This window comes from Cucumis melo, chromosome 5, assembly GCF_025177605.1.
Source record: "Cucumis melo cultivar AY chromosome 5, USDA_Cmelo_AY_1.0, whole genome shotgun sequence".
Lineage (NCBI taxonomy): Eukaryota > Viridiplantae > Streptophyta > Magnoliopsida > Cucurbitales > Cucurbitaceae > Cucumis > Cucumis melo.
The window spans coordinates 28,725,850-28,746,451 of record NC_066861.1 but is presented as its reverse complement, the minus strand read 5'-3'; the positions used below and the strand labels follow the sequence as shown (position 1 = coordinate 28,746,451).

At 33.0% G+C, this 20,602-nt stretch overlaps 2 protein-coding genes and 1 long non-coding RNA gene across 3 annotated transcripts; 2 read left to right on the top strand and 1 right to left on the bottom strand.

Annotated features, from left to right (window-relative positions):
- The first annotated feature begins 2,471 nt into the window (after window positions 1-2,471).
- Window positions 2,472-14,488, top strand: LOC103496773 (uncharacterized). Its single transcript, XM_008458767.3, has 15 exons — window positions 2,472-2,703; window positions 2,866-3,039; window positions 3,127-3,178; window positions 3,262-3,369; window positions 4,463-4,547; window positions 6,609-6,663; window positions 6,834-7,229; window positions 7,338-7,397; window positions 7,729-7,827; window positions 8,052-8,162; window positions 9,616-9,687; window positions 9,791-9,907; window positions 11,037-11,186; window positions 12,487-12,587; window positions 13,971-14,488. Exons 1-15 carry the CDS (start codon window positions 2,641-2,643, stop codon window positions 14,293-14,295), a joined length of 1,968 nt encoding a protein of 655 aa, XP_008456989.1. The 5' UTR covers window positions 2,472-2,640; the 3' UTR covers window positions 14,296-14,488.
- Window positions 14,489-14,552: 64 nt separating this feature from the next.
- Window positions 14,553-15,958, bottom strand: LOC103496778 (transcription factor WER-like). The gene is made up of 3 exons (XM_008458769.3): window positions 15,800-15,958; window positions 15,453-15,582; window positions 14,553-15,347 (listed from the first exon to the last, which is right to left on the bottom strand). Exons 1-3 carry the CDS (start codon window positions 15,927-15,929, stop codon window positions 14,882-14,884), a joined length of 726 nt encoding a protein of 241 aa, XP_008456991.1. The 5' UTR covers window positions 15,930-15,958; the 3' UTR covers window positions 14,553-14,881.
- LOC103496784 (uncharacterized) lies at window positions 15,268-19,670 on the top strand. The gene is made up of 3 exons (XR_007821007.1): window positions 15,268-15,405; window positions 15,952-18,535; window positions 18,668-19,670. It is a non-coding gene; the product is annotated as an uncharacterized LOC103496784 (long non-coding RNA).
- The last annotated feature ends 932 nt before the right edge of the window (window positions 19,671-20,602 follow it).

Sequence of the window (20,602 nt, the reverse complement as noted above, 5' to 3'; positions counted from 1 at the left end):
CAAATCTAAAATGAATCATTATCCTACTTGTCAACACATTTGGAAAATTTTGTCCCTATTTACCATATATATTTCATTCTCATTTATGATAAGAAGGTGTATTTTACATTCATCTTAAATCATAAAGCTTCTATCGAAAATATTTATTAGGGAAATTTTAAAAAATATAACATTTGACAAAGTATTACACTTCATAGAAAAATCAATTTAATGAAATTTGTCTTTAGTGGTTTTGTTGAGCGTAAATGTTTTATCAATTTTTTTTATTTTTTAAAAAATCCTATTTATTACTAGTTTTAACAATAATACAAATATTTACAATTTTAATAATGTAAGTTAGAAAATACGATAAACATAATGTTTCTTTCGAAAATAAGTTTGTAAGTATCTTCATCTTTTTCTACTAAAACGAGCTCAATCTATTATTAATTGACATGATTTTTCATCTTAAAGGTGAAAGGTTCAATTTACCATCTCCACAGTAATTATACTCGAAAAATTATAATTCTTTACGATCTAATTGCAACATGGATTGTCAACAAACTATATATTTTTAACCCCCAATTCCCCAACTTCTCCATTGAATACCTCTTGGTATGAGATACTCCAAAGAGAAGGAAAAGATTGTTGAAGGTGGGAGAAGAGAGAGATTTGAGAAAATATTTGTTTTTAAATTAAAAGTGTCATGTCCATATCTAAAACGATAATAAAATAATTCGGGACATTTTTAAATATAGCATAACGAATCAATAAATTTACAAAAAAAAAAAAAAAATTAAAACTCCACCCATGATAGATACTTTGTCAAAAGGGAAAGAACGATGATATAAAAGACATTTTTCCAAATTTATGAATACCTAAGAGAGTAGGCTGAATATGCTAAGTTATGTGTAGTTTTGTTGTTCTCTCAAAGGATATTACGAATTGATGGAAAATATGAGACATTCCATTTAAAAACAAGTCTCTTTTACCAAATATTGAAGTTGCTCACTAGTCTAAAAGAGTGCACCGTTATGAAATCAATCAATGTATTAGTCAAGTGTATCAATCAAATTTATCGATGGTATAAACAAGTCAGTCAAACACATCATTATCAATTATATCAAGAATGTTAGTCAATCATAACATTATAAAGTATATCAATCAAGTGCATCAATTAAGTTTTATCAATATATAGTATAAATGAGCGTATGGTTGATAAGTATATCAATCAAGTGCATCGTCATCGAGCATATCGATAGTGAAGGGCATACGTAGCATATAGGTTGAACTTTATTTTTCCCATTTTTACGAACACTAAATTAATGTGCGGGTTAGTCACCGACCTAATTAGTATAATTTATTTTGCAAAGTATCCAAAATTTTATTTTATTATCTAACTTCGTTTGTTTAAAGTTATATAATAATACATGACTTAATTGGTGTTGGTGTACTTTATACATATACGTATGACCTTATATATTTTATTCATTTTCCGATATTTTATTTGGATTAGTTGAAAATGACAACTTTAAAATACATGCTTTTACTTATGTTTCCATTTTTTTAAAAAAAACTAATTGATTGACCAAATCTACAAACTTAGCATAAAAATTTGGTGTTTTTCAAAAATAATAATAGAGAAAATACATACTATTTATGACAAAAAAAAAAAAAAAAAAAAACAAAAACTCGCTATACTTGATTTTGTCGTAAAAAGTGTAAATAGTTTGTTTATTTTGTCATTTTTTACGATTCTCTCTCTTGAATTTTTTATCGTTATTTACGAATAACAACTAAAAATACTAAATTATAAGTTCCTCCTTAATTTCGTGTTTTTTTGGGTTTAAAACCCTACTCAATAATATATATATATATATATATATATATATATAGTGGTGCTCGTTTTAAGAGTTTCAAACTAAATTTCCTTTATAATAATATAACCTAAGGGCTATTTTTAAATATATATATAAAAAATGAACCAAAATATTGCAAGATATCAGGGTCAATCTATCTACAATGGATGACCGTTCAAGATAAACTACACACTTTATATGTATGTCTATTTATATCATAATATATAGACACAAATAGTATTATATCTTGATATATCATGATCTACACACGCTATGTACGTTGAAAAATATCAAAAACCTTTTTGATCTAAATTTACCATACATCTTCTACTTATCATCTCTATAATTTGTTATCGATTTTACTATTTCTTATAAAAAATTAAAATAATGCATCCGAACACATATATTGTTATAATTTATTTAATTTTAAATGGAGCAAAATATTTACAAAGTATAATAAAAATTGTCGTCTATTTATAAGGAACGATAATTACTAGTAATCGTGGTTTAATGACATGGTAGTAAAAAAATGGTAGTAGACACGTGTTAGAAGGAGAAGTCATGAAAGGAAAAAAGAATACACGAAGATAAACCCAAGTAAGTGGGTCCGCCATCGTAACTTCCCCGTTGTAAGCTTGTTGTGTACATTGCACACGGTCCTCGATACGACGCCTTAGCCTCTAAGGAAGTGGGAGAAATTAAAAAGAAAAAGAAAAAAACTCTCGAAACAAAGAAAAGCAAATAATAGCCAAAAAGAGGCTCATCGGCAGCCGCTCTTACAGCAACTGCTTCTCCGACGGCGATGTTAGAAACCGACCTTCACGATTTGTCCGACGATGCCGATTACGCAGCCTCACAGCAGCAAGTACGTCGGATTTTCTTTGTTCTTTTTTTTTTTCTTTTTTTGTTGTTGTTGATTTCGCATTTCAATTTCTTTAGCTACAGTCTCTTAATTATCTTGCATCGATTAATTATATTCATCCAATTGCGTCATTTCTCCGCTTGATCTTGTTTTCATGAATTTTAGGGTTCCACTACTATGATGCGGACCGATAGCGGTCGAGGAAGCACATCGAGCGAACTTGAAGGTGCCGAGGTTGTTTATTCTAAAGAAAATGTGACAATTCATCCTACGCAGTTTGCGTCTGAAAGAATTAGTGGAAGATTGAGGTTGATCAAGCAAGGATCGTGTCTGTTCATTGTAAGCACGTTTGATCGGAACTCTGTGTTTATTTTGATAGAGAAATGAAATCTGTATTTGCATATTCATTTGTATTTAATTGTGCAGACATGGATTCCTTACAAAGGACAAAACTCAAATGCGAAATTATCGGAGAGAGGTAGTTTGGCTTTGGAATTGTAATCGGAATGATGCATTATCTTCTTGCTGTCAATTTCTTGATTATGTGATTCTTAAATGTAGATAGAAATCTTTACACCATCAGAGGAGTGCCGTTCACCGAAGTCAGGTCTATCCGTCGCCATACTCCAGCATTTGGTTGGCAGTACGTTATTATCGTATTGTCGTCAGGTAACTTATTCTTTCTCTCCTTCCTTTTTCTAAGTGCGGTGTTCATTCATATATTCTCGTCGAATTACCAATCTTACTGGAATATAAATTTAAATTGTTCCTGAACTGTGTCTGTACGTTTAATTGTATCCTTAACATTGGTAATTGATGCATTAAACTCAGATGCCTTTTAAAGGTAAACTTGTTCAAGTTTCTACGGTTTCTATTTATTTCTTATTATAAAAAGATATCAGAGAGTCGTTCTTTCGAACTTTATAAGGTTTAATCAGCTTCGGTGAGCTTATATTTTCCTAAATATTATTTCGAAGTTTTTGATATTACATATTCGATCAGCAGCTCTGGCATGGATGCTCAACTTATCTAGAGAAAAATAACCTTTTAAAAAGAAAAGCTAGAAGATTCTGCTGAACTTGACAATCAATTCCGTTTCTTCATTTACCAATTTGTGACTCAAATGGAAGAAAATAAAGTCTTTTATTGCAGAGGAGAAGAAGAAAAGATATAGTAGAAAAAATCATTGAAGCATTTCTTATTTTAGAAAAAAAGGGGAACAAATTAAGAATTGAAAGATACATTGTTATGCACGTCTGAGAACAATTTTATTATTGCAACTGAGATTGAGTTCACAAGGGAAAAAATTCACGTTCTTTGGGGGCAACCCTATAGCTATGTGACAGAATGTTTTGTAATCCACTATGTATTTTTGTAAGTTCTTTTCTTGCTTTTTTGTGAATTTCATTCATCAATGGAATTCTTAGACTCATATAACCATTTCAAAATAAATAGCCATGACAATGGTTTTTACGTGGACAACCAAAAAGGCTTATTGTTTTTGAAGTATTATTCGATCTATTTCATAATAGCATCGTTCTGTTGATGGAGTTCTTTATTTTTCTTTAATTGGCTTTGTTAGAAATATTCATAAAGTTTGCTTATGCTGCAGTTTTGAATGTTGTTATTCAGTGAATGAAATAATGAATATTGTTGTTACTCTTACATGTTACACCTAATTGTTAATGACATTTCATCTTTTGTGTCCCAATTCTATTGTCACGGTACAATTCTATCTGCTCAAGGTTGGAATGATTTGCAGGACTTGCATTTCCATCTCTTTATTTTTATAATGGAGGAGTTCGGGAGTTTCTTGCTACTGTAAAGCAACATGTTTTTCTTGTGAGGTTTGTTCTTGTCATTTGTATAATTTCTTTCTTTCAATTTTTCCTTTTAAAAAGAATGCCCCATCCACATCCTCTTAACGCAACATCTTTTTATTTTTTCTTCTTCTTCTTATTTTTTACTTTTTGAAAAGGAAACAAAACCTTTCATTGATATAATGAAAAGAGTGTAATGCTCAAAATACAATATTATAGAAACTGAGAATGAATGTTCAACTAAAAGATATAAACTAAATTAAGCATAGTAGATGAAAGCATTCCAATTCAAACAAATGTTTTAAATAGAATAATTAGAGAAAGCCTTGGAGCGAGAACATCACGAGGATTCAAGTAGATGAGCCGAATCCGCACGAAAAGATCAAGAAAGGGTTTTTTATCATGAAAAACCTGTTGGTTTCTTTCTAACCATATTTTAGACAGGAGAGGTTTCACTGCATTAGACCATATTATTTGACAAGTATTTGCCAAAAGAGGGGCCACCAAGTGCTGAAAAATGTTAGTTGGAAAAGACAAAGCAAATATTCACTGAAAAAAGAGAAAAATTCCTCCCAGGCTGATTTAGAAATGCTACACTTAAAGAACAAATGTTGCAAGTCTTCACTTTGAGCCAAACATTGAGGGCACATTGAGGGAAAGAGACAGTGTTGTTGCTATTTATGTTGTAAGGTGGCAGCACAATTAAGAGAGAAGAGTAGCATAGTCCAAATGAAAACATTAATTCCTTTGGACTTCTGGACTTCCAAAGTGCTTGATAAACAATTTTAGATAATGGGAGGCCACCATTAGATGCTTATATAGAGAATTAACCGTGAAGAATCTGGGGGGAGGTAACACCCAGCACCTTGAATCTTGAGAAGAACAAGGTTGTAAGGAGTTCAAACTACACAATAGTTGCAGAAAATCAGAAAATCACCTTGAGTCTTTAGAAGCCTTCTGAAAGCAATATGCCAAAAATTAATATTTCATCCCAATGTTCAAAGTCAGAACCACTATTGGGTAATAAAGTAACTCCTACAACTAAGGAAAAAATGCTCCGAAGGAAAGATTCATAACACAAATATCCAGCCGAGGTCTGATTTGTCTTCCATTTCCCAACTTGAAAGCAGCTGTAGACACTTTCAGGCTTTCAGCCAAGTGTTGGATATATTAGTCCAAGGAATTCTCAAACTCAGGCCAAAGGTTCCAGAAGAATGCCAACCACGAGTGTTGGAACTACGGATACTTTTAATAACTTACACCAAAAAGCTTTGGGTTCCCATACGAATCTCCAACCCCATTTAAACAATAAAAGAGCTTCGGGGCCCCCATGAACATGGCACCTATGAAGCTAAATCTAAAAGTTCATACAATTCATAATCTATGAATGTATGCATATTGGTGCTTGTTTTTAAATAATTAGCATTGTATTAACAAAAAAAGAAAAAAAGGTCACAACAAGATTAAAGAAGAACTAGGTATCCAAGATTTCATACAATAGATAACATATGCACATATGCTAATTGGCGTGTGTGTGTTTTTACTCTTTTGAGTAGGGTGCTTGTAGATGACCACAGTTGTTGGCTTTTAAGCTTTTTATAGTCTTTTCTCAACCTTCACTCGTTGAAGATAGAGGATCTTATATGTTGGTGCCAGGAGGAAAGTTTGAAAGGTTGGCAAGTTGTTGATGGTTGTGGTAACATGGTTCTGTTTTGTCTGTTGCAGTCAGAAGGTTCTGGCTTTGTTTTTCAGTTAAAAGCCTTTGATTCTTCAGCCGTTCTTCGTTTTCTGTTACTGTTCTCTGCTGGTTTTTTTTTTTTTTTTTTTTTTTTTTGGTTTTTCCTTTGTTATGTTGTCCTCGGCAGTCGGTTTCATTCGTGGGATTTATCTTGAGGAATTTGTGGTTGTATGCTTCTTTTTGTTTTTCTTTTTTGGTGACTGGAGTTGTAATTTTTTCTTCCATATGCCATTTAGTTATAATCTCTCCCACCTTTGTTTTCATTTTGGGCTTCTTTTTATGATTAGATTAAATTTATAATCTTAGTCGGATCCTATTTGCAAGTTTTCTAATTTTCAGCACATATTTAGGTCTGAAGAAGATGCAAATACATTTCTTGTGAACGATTTTCAGAATCCTCTTCAGGTACTTGTTACCCTTCTCATTTATTGACAATTTCCAACTATTGTTTCTTTAGGTCAATCTTTTGGTTCTCATCAGATTTTCAACCTTTAGCGGCGTCTTCTTTCTCGTATTATTGCTTTACTACTGTCATATCATCCAAGGATACTGATCCACTTTATTTTCATATGTAGAGAACTTTATCTTCTTTGGAGCTGCCAAGGTCTGGTTCGATAGCCAGTGCTGTTTCATCTGCTTCCTTTGATGTGTCTCCATCAAATTTGGAAAGGAGGGCTGGTGAAGATTCTCATGAAGAAAGATCGAAAATTTCTCGGTACGGTGGGAAACAAAGGCATAAGGCTCATGATCCAGCACGTGACCTCCCAATTCAAATTCTGGAAAAGTTTTCTCTTGTCACCAAATTTGCACGAGAAACAACTTCACAATTATTCCGTGAAAATCATAATAATGGTTTTAGTGTGGCAGAGATGAGAATACAAAATCAATCTTCTCTTGATTCCCATCAGACATCATCCAATGGTTTAGAAAAAGTTACAGATGATAGTCCTGTTGTACAGGATCCTATTCAGGTGATTACATCTGTAATTTCAACTGTAATTTCATTTTTACTTTTCTCTTTTTCCTTTACTTCATGGTAAAACTTATCTCAAATCATGCACTTTTTGCATCTTTGGCAGTTTGATAAATTGACCTTAGTGTGGGGAAAGCCACGACAACCACCTCTCGGATCTGAAGAGGTAAATACATATTTCATGCTTTCTTTATTATTATTATTTTTTTGTTAAAGAATGATATAGTAATACAATTAACATCATTGTGGTCTTGTTGTTTGTCAATATCACTAGGCCTAAATTCTCTTTTGTAGAGAAGAGAAACTATGCCTCTTAATGGCTTGTAACTTTTACGCCATAAGAAAGCGTTGAGAATAGTGGCCTCCAAGATTGTCCTTGGATGATTTGGCTTTTTCATGGAATACTTTAAGCACACATATATACAAAATCAATTACATCGCATTCATGTACTTGCAACAGGATATATGTTTGACCACACTGCCTCTTTTATTTTTAGTGGGCCACTTTCTTGGATGCTGAGGGACGAGTTCTGGATTCAACATCTTTGAGAAAGAGAATCTTTTATGGGGGAGTAGAGCATAATCTACGAAAAGAGGTAGGTCTTCGATAGAGCTAGTGAAGTGAAGTACTGTGTACAATTTATATATTCTCTTTTCTTCTAATTACAATAGTACAAATTGAACTTGGTTTATGATTAACTGTTTGAAGGACTTCATGGTCTTCCATAGATTTTTGTTCCTAAGTTCTCTTTTCTTTTAATACTATTATTATTTTCTAAATGAAGTTATGTTTCATGTCAACAATATGAATAAAATCTAGGTATGGGCTTTCTTGTTGGGGTTCCATGCTTATGATTCCACATATGCTGAGAGGGAATATCTTCAATCCATCAAAAGATCCGAGTATTTGACAATAAAGAACCAGTGGCAGGTTTATCATAAACCCTCTTCTACAATTTTTTTTAGTTTACTGCAGAAGCTAGAAGGCTACATGAGTTTTATCACCACGTGACTTTATAGTTTAGATGGTAGAGATTATAAAAGTTAGCTTTTTATGCCCAAAAATAATTTTTAGCTGAAGAATTTGAATAATTAACTCTTCTTGAAGAAAAAAGAAACCCCACGAAAGAAAAGGAGATTAATCAAGCAAAATAAAACCTTTAGAATAGCTACAGAAAAACTTTGAAGTCGATGGCTAAAGAGAAACATGAAAGCTAATAAGGGTCCAAACTTCAATTGGGGGCTCTATCCAGCACTCTATTGTTCCTTTTCCCTTAAAGATTCAGCATGTTAGCATGCACCCTTACCAACCATAAACAATGACCTTTCTCATTGAAAGGCTGATGGAGGAGGAACTCCCGATCATATGTCTGGTGCCCTTTCCCAAAAAAAAAAAATAAATAAAAAAAACAAAAAAAAAAAATCTCTGGTGCCCTATGACAAGCAAGCAACAAACTGAACTTCTGGAAGAAGAGTCTCTAAACGAAATCCATGAATTCATATCTTCAAAGAACTTGATTCGAGTCTTCCTCCTATTAGAAAACACAACAAAATGGGCCACTATTGACAACATCCTCCATGCGAGCCGATCCTAAGTGTTCGCTTGGTCGAAAGTAGTGGCTCTCAATTACTGCCTAAAAGTGGCTATAGATAGACTTGATGAAGAATAAGATCATAACTAAATTCTAAATACTACTTAGCTAGGAATTAACTAAAATTAACAATGCAACTAATTAATAAAGTAAACAAAAAGGAACCAAAAAAAAAAAAAAAAAAAAATCTTCCTACATCACATGATGTCCTAATAAGAGCCTACAATATTTGTCCCAACTGAAAATGCTTTTGTGTTGCTCTCATTATTCTTTTATGTTTCTTTGTTTTAATTTATTTTTCTATTATGGTTTTGTATCCTTTTTTGGATTTCTTGTACTTTTGAGCACTAATCTCTTTTTATCCAACCAATGAAAAGTGATTGCTTACTTATTTTACAATCAATTTGGATTCGGGACTTTTGTTAACAGACCCCATTTTTATTGGATTGAAGGGGATGCCTTACATCCTTTAATATTTTGAAATGAAATCTGTCTCAATTATCCAAAAAAAGGTATTTCATAACCCATCAATAGAGATTATGGAGAAAAAAAAAGTCTGTACTGTATACTTCATTCAAGACAGCCTAGTGAGTAGTCCATCTATCAAAAAATATAAGTGAATCTTTTTCGAACTTTTATGTTGTGGAACCTTTGTTCCACGGAATTATCTATAGGTTCTCTTGATAAATTTATTTGAGGTAAAACTTTGTAAATAATGAAGTAATCCATTTTTCCACAACCCACTTAGTGAAGCTTATCTACGTACTATGGTTTTTTTTTTTTTTTTTGCAGAGTATATCCCCAGAGCAGGCAAAAAGATTTACCAAATTTAAAGAAAGAAAAGGCCTTATTGAGAAAGATGTGGTAGGTGTATTGAAAGGAAATACTTTGTTTTCTTTAGTTGGTTATTAAATAAATTTGATTTTTTTTTCCATTTCTAAATAGTTTATCCTAATGTTTTCCTAAGGTGAGGACAGACCGATCACTTTCTTTCTTTGATGGGGATGAAAACCCTAATGTGAAGCTTCTTCACGATATTTTGTTGACCTACTCATTTTATAACTTCGATCTTGGATATTGTCAGGTATTTCATTTTTCCTATGCCTAATAGTTATAGTTCAGGCATCAAAGAATATTACTTATACTTGATCTTACCTTTTTCATCAACCAAATACTAGTGGCTCAGAAAGAGTGTACACCTCATTTGAAATTAATCGCCAGTTAAGGGTTACCTGAAGTTTTTGTAATGTATGCTGCCACCTAACAGTATTATATCTACATATGAAGTCGTTTGATCTAGATATGAATTCTATATGTCAGCAAGGATATAACTAGGATGTTCGAAGTTTTAGGTGCTTTCTAAATTCTATCTTCTATTTAATTATTCTATAGGTGTTATTTCGTATAATTGGAGTTCCTTCTTGTAAAGGGAGTTTCCTCTTTTTGTAGGCTTGGTTTTTTGTATGTTTGTGTATTCTTTCATTTTTTCTCAACCAAAATTGTTATTTTGATATAAACATATATATATTTACAATGTCTGTAAATATACGAGCATAGGAGAATAAGACTATTCCATGAGGGCCTAGTTCGGAGAATTCTGAAAAAAGTTAAAATTTCATCAAATTGACCAATGTTGTTTTTATTGTTGGTTTTTGGTTATTCTCCTTATCAGGTTCCCCTTTTGTTACTATTTGGATATTTCATTCATCGATTTAAGTGTTTCTTAATAATAAAAAAGAAGAAAAAAAAAGGTTCAATCAGACTTTCTAAATGGTCCTATACAACCATGGTATCTTCCAAACAGTTTATCCTGGTTAATTGCCAACTAAGACTTACTTTTGTTGTGCATTTAATGATCATCATCAAATTGTAATGCATGAAAGTTGTGTGTGTGTGTGTGTTTTAATTTATGGCCATGTTCATAGTTTTTTTAATTCAATTTTTTGATATGCCAATAGATGTAAGCTACACTTTAGTTTTTTCCCCCCCTCTTTTACACCTTTTTTGATGCACTAAAATTGCTTTGGCGAATTATGCGAGTCAAATCACATTGGTTAAACTACATTTAACTCTTGATGGTTTTACTGTGATAATTTACAGGGTATGACTGATTTCCTTTCACCGATGTTGTCTGTAATGGGTGATGAGTCAGATTCATTTTGGTGTTTTGTTGCTCTACTAACTCTTGATGATTTTACTGTCATAACTTACAGGGTATGAGTGATTTCCTTTCACCTATATTGTTTGTAATGGGCGATGAGTCAGAGTCATTTTGGTGTTTTGTTGCTCTAATGGAACGCCTTGGACCAAACTTCAATCGTGACCAGACTGGGATGCATTGCCAACTTTTTGCAATTTCCAAGGTTCCCACCTCCCTTGTATTTCGTTGCATGCACATACAAATTGGATTCACGATATCTATATTTATAGTGGTTAGATAAATTATTGTGCAATAGGTTGCTTGATATTTATTTTATCATTTAAATTTTAAGTAAACAGTTACTGTTGACAATCGGTTTTAATGGAGAAACGTATAAGAACTGTATTTGCTGCCAGTAAAGAAAGATCCTCTGTTCCCAATGCTGTTTTGATGGGCAGGTTGGAGCTCTGTGTGACAATGACTTTGGGGAAGGGATTTTCTTGTTTTCTCCACAAACTGAAACCTAAGTTAATAATTTTTGCTGCCTATCGGAAAATCTTTTGAATCTTTATCTCCATCCCATCATTTTTTATGTATCAAGAAAGGTGCTTAGCCCTCTTGCATCTTTGTTTGTTTTCTTTGACCGTGCATATCAGAAAGATATAGAACTAGTTGATTGAACTTTCTTCCCATTGGTATCCATCATTTGTTGAACCTCTATTATATTTATTTGAATTGTTCCAAGAGATTCCTGAGCTTACAACAACATCTTGTTTGAACTTATCACTTCTGAACGTGGTTGTTTTTTTCCGGCTGTCTCTTAAAGCTGGCCCTGAATACCATATATGGAGAAAAACAATAAAGTGAAATTTATTAATAAATCTGCCTAGTTTTTACGAGTAGAACATTATTATTAAAGGGCTAGCTTATCAACCTAACTAATGTATAGCCCTTGTATTTTATGATCCCCTCCTTTTGTTACTATACGTTGTCAAGTGTTTGTGGCATTGCTTCTTCAGCCCGAACCAAGGAATCCCTAAGATATGATGCAAAACATGCCAGTTGAAAGAGCTTTCTGTAATCTTCTTTTTGAGACTTCCTTTGCTTATCTGAGTCTCCCTTTCATTACTTTCATGATTTTATTGGAGCTTTCTTGGTTTCTTCAATACATTAAGTTGTTAGTCATTTTGACCTTTTGAGATGTTTATTTGCTCAATTTCTTTCAATATTTGGCTGTCTTGTTGTCAATGGAATAGAAGAGCATAGGAATCTTTTCTTTTTATCTAATTGCATCAACAAATCATTTTGTGAAAAAAGCTGCCATACTTGATTTATTCATTGTTCATTAATTTTTAAATACATTATCTTTTATAATTAATTTTTAAATTTTTATTTATGAATATCTAATTTTATTTAATAGGAAAGCTTACATTTCTTTCTAAATATATTGATTTTATGATGCAATGGTACGTTTATATGGTATGATTTTCCTTCCTAATTTTCTTCTGCTACGTCTTTGGCAGCTGGTAGAGTTGTTAGATACCCCATTGCACAACTACTTCAGCCAGCATGATTGCTTGAATTATTTCTTTTGCTTCCGTTGGGTTCTCATACAGTTCAAAAGGTCAGGCTCATGTCATCTGTATTTTGCATATTTTTTTTCTTTTAAGACTGGAATATTGGTTATATTTATATTTACCCAATATTCTACAGTTTTTCTACACTATCCTTTCGTTTGTTAATTGATTGCTATTAATATCTGTTTAAATTATGAGTCTCTGGGCAAAGGGATTAAGAAATGTGCTTTAGAAAGTAAGATACAATACTCCGATCAGTCCAAAACAGAAAGTTTTGGTTCGTGTAGTGTGTAATGCATATTATACTGGCAGTGGGCATAAAGGGAAGAAATTTGAGTCTTCAAAGTTTCAAAACTACAAGATGTTGACTGGCTAAATATTGTGCAGGGAAGGTTCTGCACGTAATATATGAATGCTAAAAGATTGTTGACTGGCTTTGAAGTTTTATTGACTTTCGCATGAATATAGAAATACATGCAAGCAAGGAAAACACCTTGTGATTGAATTTATTCAACAATTTTACGAGTTAAATGCTATAATATATTACCCTGCCCAAAGTGAGCGGACGGGAAATTAGCATGTTAGTAGACGTGACATACATAGCTGCTGCCATTGTGTGGAGTGAGAAAAAATGGGCTGATTCTCGAGCATTCTACTTTGTGAGAAGGAAGGACTACGTAAGTTGGAGTGAGTAAAGGAGTAATCAATTCACATTAAACAACATATGTCCGCCCTTACTACCAAGTATCAATGAATATGATGCTATTTAGATGGATGTTTAACTAAGCTAGTCGGATGCCATAGGCAATTCAACATTTACAAAACTTAGGAAGGATAATAGTTACAATTTACATTGCTATGGTATTTGTTGTGATTGTTTGGTTAGAAGATCGTCCCACTAGTACTTAGAAAATGTGGACAGGTACAGAAATTTTTACCCTGTTCTCTATATCTTCTTTTGAAGAGTTTGAAAATATTTGCCCAAAGAGCACAATGATACTAGTAATAAGAGGAGATTATCTCCAGAACCCTAAAGAGTTAACTATAAAGTATCCATGGGTTGGCAGCATTCTATAGGCAATTCATAGATTGGAAACAGATAGGGCCTAATTCTTATTTGATTTAACTACTCATGAACATCAGCATCTAAAAGATATTTAATTTATTGAATTTAACTGAATATCATGTTCCCAATTCTCTGCTAGTAACTTAGCTGCCTTCCCTCCAATGAAGGCCTAGTCTCACCACTTTGTATCATAGACTAACTTCATCTTCTAAAATTTCTTTTGAGTTGCACCGTGTGCTGATTTTATATCACCATTAATAGAGTTATATTTCTCATTTTATGGCACAACTTTCGATAGAGAATTAGTTTATCATGCATTTGTTCTCTTAATTATCTTGCTAATATGCTCTTTATTCATGGACAGAGAATTTGAATACGAAAAGGTCATGCACCTATGGGAGGTATTGTGGACTCATTATCCATCCGAACACCTGCATCTGTACATTTGTGTTGCAGTCTTGAAGCGCTATCGTAACAAGATAATGGGGGAGCAGATGGACTTCGACACACTCTTGAAGTTTATCAATGAGTTAAGTGGTCACATTGACCTTGACGCTGCCATCAGGGATGCGGAGGCTTTATGTGTGTGTGCTGGAGAGAATGGGGCTGCTAACATCCCTCCTGGAACCCCTCCTTCATTGCCACTGGATGATGGTTCATATTACATTCAGCATGATGAAGTCTTGTAATATTCGTTCTATTCCTTGTTGATAAACAAGCCCTGTTGGTCCAATACATTGGAACATAGAGAATTGAATATCTGTTAAGTAACTTAATTTTGGTAGGAAAGTGTGGATTTTTTAGATTTTCCATGGTATCAATCCATCATATTATATGAATGTTCAATGATATCTAATGGAAAGGCTTTCATATTCTTGTTCAGTCAACTTCCACAAGGAAATGCACCAAAGCATTGCACTTAAACTGGATAAGTCTTTCTGTGTTCTCCAACATGTACCGCTATTTATTTATTTTCTTAATACATATAATAGAAATAATGATATCTAGAATATAATAGCCATGTTCAGCTTCCGCGCTGTAAAATTTGGTAGATTCCAAGATGTTTTTTGAAAGTGCAGTTTTGATTGCTAGATAACGATGTGTGAAGTTGCTCAAAAGGTACAGGAAAAGGTCGCATGGAATTTGAAGCTTCGGTTCTGAATGTTAAACAGAGCCGGTGCAATTTTTCCATCTTAATGGGTGGAAAAGAATAAGGATTTTGACAATAGAAGCCTACCTGAGCGTGGAGTTTCTCAAAACCTAATGAATCACAAGTTACATGTTATCCAGTGATGCATCAACACTACTGCATCCAAATGCTTCGAACAGGAAGAAGGGATCAAGGTGGTCAAAGTAAGGCTCGTCGTCAAAATTAAACGTCGTGTTATTTGCAGGTATCATTGGTGAATTTATATTATAATGAGAACTTGTTATGTCATCCATATTCGAAGGATTTTGCTTTTCTCTGTTCTCTTCCTGGTTCCTTCTCTGTATATCATGAGCCAAATCTGCCCCGTTGTCTCTGTATAATGGCGGTTGAGGATAACAAGTCTGATTGATAACTTTCTTCTGCTTCTTATTATTCCCATCGTCGCTGTTGTTGTCATCATTTTTCTTACAGCTGTTCGAGTTATTTGCTTTTCTTTTATCTTGCAGACCATTCTTGTTTAAATGGGTATTCCAGTAGTTCTTCACCTCATTATCAGTTCGACCCGGAAGCCGACCAGCAATCAATGACCATCTGATGGAAGAAGTAACAGAGTTGAAACCAAACATTCAGCAAGTTTGCTCTCTTTACTGTAAGTAACGATTAAGCTTTGTAGAGGTTAATGCTATACAAACTGACCTGTTGCCTAAAAGTTTATGCATACGGATTATTAAATCCTCTTCCTCTTTGGACATTCCCCCACGTTTTATATTAGGTCGGAGGTAATTCTTCCATCTCAGCCTGCAGCTTTTTGCTCCTCGCATCAAACCTGAGAGATGGGGAGGGACGCCCACACACACACACACAGAGATGTGAACCCTACAATTCCTGATATGTGTGAACTATTTTTTAAAAAATTCGTTCATCTTTGTCCCACTGTGTTCTATAGGGTTCTGGGAACGATGAATTGTAGCCGATATAGTATTACTATTGCATGCACCTTTTATATTCAGTTAATCTATAGTTTTGGAGTCGATTTCTTTTACCTGATTCCTGGGAGACAGTCGCCCAATTCCCTTCACCATGAGTTTCCACGTAGCTTCTGAGGATGAAATCTTCTTCTGGTTTCCACAAGTTTTTCTTGGGCTGTTGCTTCATCGCTTTACTCTCCTCCATCACTTTATTTTCTTCTTTTCAGGTTGGTGACAATACAACTTACAGGGTGTAATGATGGTTAGCATGATTGTATTCTTCATATATATGACACAAAAATGGGCTCCCGGCACTGTCATATATTACTCGCAGAATGTTGCAATGTTGGGTCATGCATGCATTATCATTACTCTCTTTGCGCTGGTGGATTGACGTGAGGGCCCTGCATTGCTAAAAGCTTATCTGCCTGCTTCTCGATCAAGACAGGTAACTCTCTCTCCATTCTTGGTAGAAGATTATTGAGCCTAGTTGCTAAAATAATATTATTTTCTGAGTATAAAAAAGAGGGAAGTCTGTTTTGGCCTTGGCCCTTATTGACAAGAGGCTTTTATTAAACAAAATGGTTTTTTGTTATAAGTTTTTGAAAGACAGCTAGTTTGTTCCATAACTTTATCAGTGAGTGTTAGGACAGCTTACACACCTTGACTAATCTCTAGTGTTAGGAAACTCACGGGATATTTAATCTTAGATGAATGACCACCATGAATTGAGCCTATAATAAGTTATTACCTAGTATCCAATAGTTTTGTAGTTTTTGGATTCAAGAATGTCTCTAAAAGGGATATTTCAAACCAAGGATCTGTGAGGGGATAAATAAGCGCAATGATTGTTCTGATGTGTAAGGGAATACGGTATTTTTTAATAAATAAGAAAAGAATGGCTGTTTTTTTTGTTTATTTTCCCCCCTTTTTTGGTTTACTTCTAACTTTTATTTTTACTTGAAAGTTGGAAATAGGACAAAAGCTTTATTATTCCTCATTGCTTGGTTTCCGGTTAGAATGACGAGTGATTTTTTTTGGGAGTTAATGAGAAATGAGAATTATTGGTATATACACACCCAGACAAAACGGATAAGCTTGAGTTTGATTTTACCCGAATAGTTTCAAGATTTTGTTTTATGGAACAATTTAATTTTTTCCCCCTTTGGATTTTGTATATACATATTACTGTGCATTTCATATCGTTGTTTACCACTCTTGCTTCTTCCGAGAATAAAATTCTAATTTTCTCTAGAAAGTTCCTCTTTATAAGAAGGCGTATCTTAACGGAGTGAGTTATTAAAATTTATTATTATTATAGTATGTGTTATTATAGTCTATGTTTATGGTTATTATAATAGTGGTGCGGATTATTATAATCTATGTTTGAATTGTAAATTTTTATAGTCGGGTCATATCAAGTTTATTTTTTTCTACTATTAATTTTTGCATACATGAAATACCATTTTTTGAAAACATAGTTCGATGTACCTTCCACTAATTTATACAAAATAGTTTATTACTAGTTGAGATGCATTCTTCTACAATTTTATATTATAATATATTTTGTAGAAATTAATATGTGATTTAATCTTGTTGATTAGATGGTTCATGTACAAATGAATATTAACAAGTTTAACAAGTAGATAAATAATTTTGCAAGGCAAAAAAAAGCATAATAAAGTGTTTTAAAAAATATTATTATAATTAACTAAATGTATTTGGAATTAGAAAAAGGTTATAAAAAATTCCTTTTTATTTAAATATTTTTTATAAGAACTTAGAACAAAAGCATAATGTGGTTAAACTTTGTTTTGAAAGCATTTGTATATACAAGTTTCTTTTTATTGTTATATATATTAGAAATGCTTTTGTTAAAAAAAAAAATTAATTGATTGATGACGACAGTCTCTGGAGTTAGTTAAAAAATTTAAATTGATTGGTATTGGTCGGAGCTTGGTTGACAATAATCACCAGATATTAGTCTAAACCCTAAAAATGTTTTCATTAAAAAAAATTTAAGGTTGATTGGTAGCGATTGGGAGGTTAGTTGGCGACGGTCGCTAGAGTTAAGTTTTCGAAAGTTTGTCGGTAGAGTCATTGGTGGTCGTAGATTGGCCAATGATGATCATCGGAGATTAGCTTGAACTTTAAAAAAAATTATTAAAATTTTTCAAGGTTGATCAGTGGTAATGGTGAAGTTTGTTGATGGAGTCACTGCCGTCACCAAAGATGGTGATTAGAGATTGACCAGCGAAGATCAGAAAATTGGTTGATGAGCTTTCCAATACTTAAACAAATATTTCTAGAGTTGAAGAGTAGTAATGATATGAGAGTTATTTTAAATCCTAATCCTCAACTGAAACTAATCCTTACCCTCAATGAAGTGTGGATTATTATAGTCCACTTCACTTCATTCCTAGCCCCAAACATTATCATGATAAATTTTTTTATATCACATCGCATGGACTTGTATTTCAAGTTTAGTGACCAACGTCGGGGCAAATTCTTTCTAAAATTTGAAGATTAAAAAGAAAAATAGTAAAGACGACAATGAGAATAAGTAAAAATAATATTTTCTTCAAGAAAAATTAAGAACAACAATGAAATTTGAGAGCCTTTTTCATTTTTATTATTGTCGGTCATGTGAAGGAAGGTACAAGACTAGAGCTACTCCTACCTGGGAGCTTAAGTATTTATCAAGCTTTCATAAGTTAGAGGCAGTCAGAGAGAGAGAAAAAAAAAAAAAAAACAATGGCAGCTTTTGCTGGAGGAAGTAGGCAAGCAGCCAATTGAGTCATAAGCCGTGAGGTACGTACAAGTCTGAAAAGAAAAACAAATAAATAAATAATTGAAGTTTTCTGTATGCATTGGCATAAAGATAGGTACTGCGACAGAATAGACTGATATGACTTCTCACTTATTTTTTTTTTCTCTTGACAGGCAGCAGCCTATTGTAAAGATTCCATATCCCTTCATTAAGCTAGAGCTTACATAGTGCTGTCTCTCATCACTGGGATCTTTTTCCCCTCCTTTTGCATCTGCCTACCTGCCTTTTTCTGCCCTGTTTCTCCATATCAGGTACATCTACACACTCCCATTTCCACTTAATCATCAACGTTTCCAAATATCGGGTTAATAAGGACTGGCCTGTTTCTTGTTTGTGGTTGTTTTTTCTTGGTAAGGGAAGTGCGTGAAAGGGAATTTGATAATTAACTTTAGATATTGTTTAATTGTGGTTCTTTTAGGAGTAAACTACTAATTTACTCTCCTCGGATTTTGAAATTCTGTTTTGTGTCTATAAAAGGACGTTGAACTTCAAAAATGTTTTAATAGGGTCCTTGAATTTTGATTTTTCTTTGGGGAAAGGAAGGGGTGTAAGGGATTTTGATAACTATTTATTGTTTATGGGTTTCTTTTAGCAGTAAACTACACTACAGATTTACTCAATTTTTAAGTTTGTCTTTAGAAATATGTCAATCTTTAGAACCATGTTGTATAGATGTCTTAACTTTCAATTTTGTGTCTAAAAGGACAGTTTCCTTTTTAAATGGTTAATAACTTTTTAGATGGGTGTAAGGGATTTTGATAGCTATTTCTTATTTATGGTTTTTTTAAAAAAGAAATGTATATATTAAGTTTGTGTGGATTTTTTATGGCAGTTCATGCCTTTAAAGTTGTTGAACTTCGAAATTTCAGACCCTTTCATGAGTGAAAGATATTTCATTTTGTTGAACCTTTTTCTTTTTTCTTCTTTCTTTTAATAACAAGATCACAGCGATGAGGGGCAGCACAGTGATGGGTTAATGGGTTTATGAACAAATAAAAGTTCAATTCTTAAATTTGTCTTCTTCTTCTTTTTTTAAGAGGGGTGAAGGGATTTTGAGAACTATTTTAATATTTTTGGTTTTTTGTTTTGTCTAAGGTAAAAGAAGTGTTTCAATAATTTGTTCTCATTCCAGAAAAACATGGTAAAAGATCAAAAACATCAAAAACATCAAAAACTGTCTCTATCTGCTCTCTAGAATTTTAAGTAATTTTCAGTAATTATTCGTCTACGATAACAAAAAATGGAGCATCCATAAGGATTTGGAGGGAGGTGTAAAATATATTGAGATCTAAAGGACCAAAAATAAAACTCAAAACTCAATGGTCTTCGACATAGAATTTTTAAATTTAGAAATCAAATAGAAATTTTTTTACAACTCATGGGTTAAAAGTGAAATATGTTGAAACTTAAGAATTAGGAGAGTTGATATATAATCAAGTATACCGGGAATTTGATGGGTTTTAGAATGCGTGATGAACAAACGAGGATGGAATAAAATTAGGATCGTGCTTTCCCAAATCAGTTTAGTATTACAAAACTCATTCAAAATGCCCATTTCAAATATGGATTTTGGATTATATTTTTAATCTTATTACTTTATTCCAATTCTCGGAACATCCCCCGGATGAGAAACTAATTGGTTAGCACTTATGTGCTTAGTGCACCAACTAGTTAATGTATTCTCTCAATTGGTTAAGAAATTACTTTTTGGATCAAGTTTGACTGCTTAATTGGATCAAGTTTGATTGTGCTTAATTGTTTGGAGCGGCCAAATAATAGGATTTAAGGCCTTCCAAGCACATGGGTTCTACCAAAATGGGTAGAAATAGATTTCCATTCTTGAAACATCTCACCTTTTCATATTCATAATCCATTCCATACACTCACTTGTGTTTAGTGTAGCGACCTCAACCCTTTGTCACATATTTTTTTTCTTCTCTCTTATCTCTCTCTCTCTCTCTCTCTCTCTCTACTAATCCTTCTATCACAATCATGCTTTTCGTTTTTCCTTTTCACACACACGTGCATACACATGATATTATAACTTT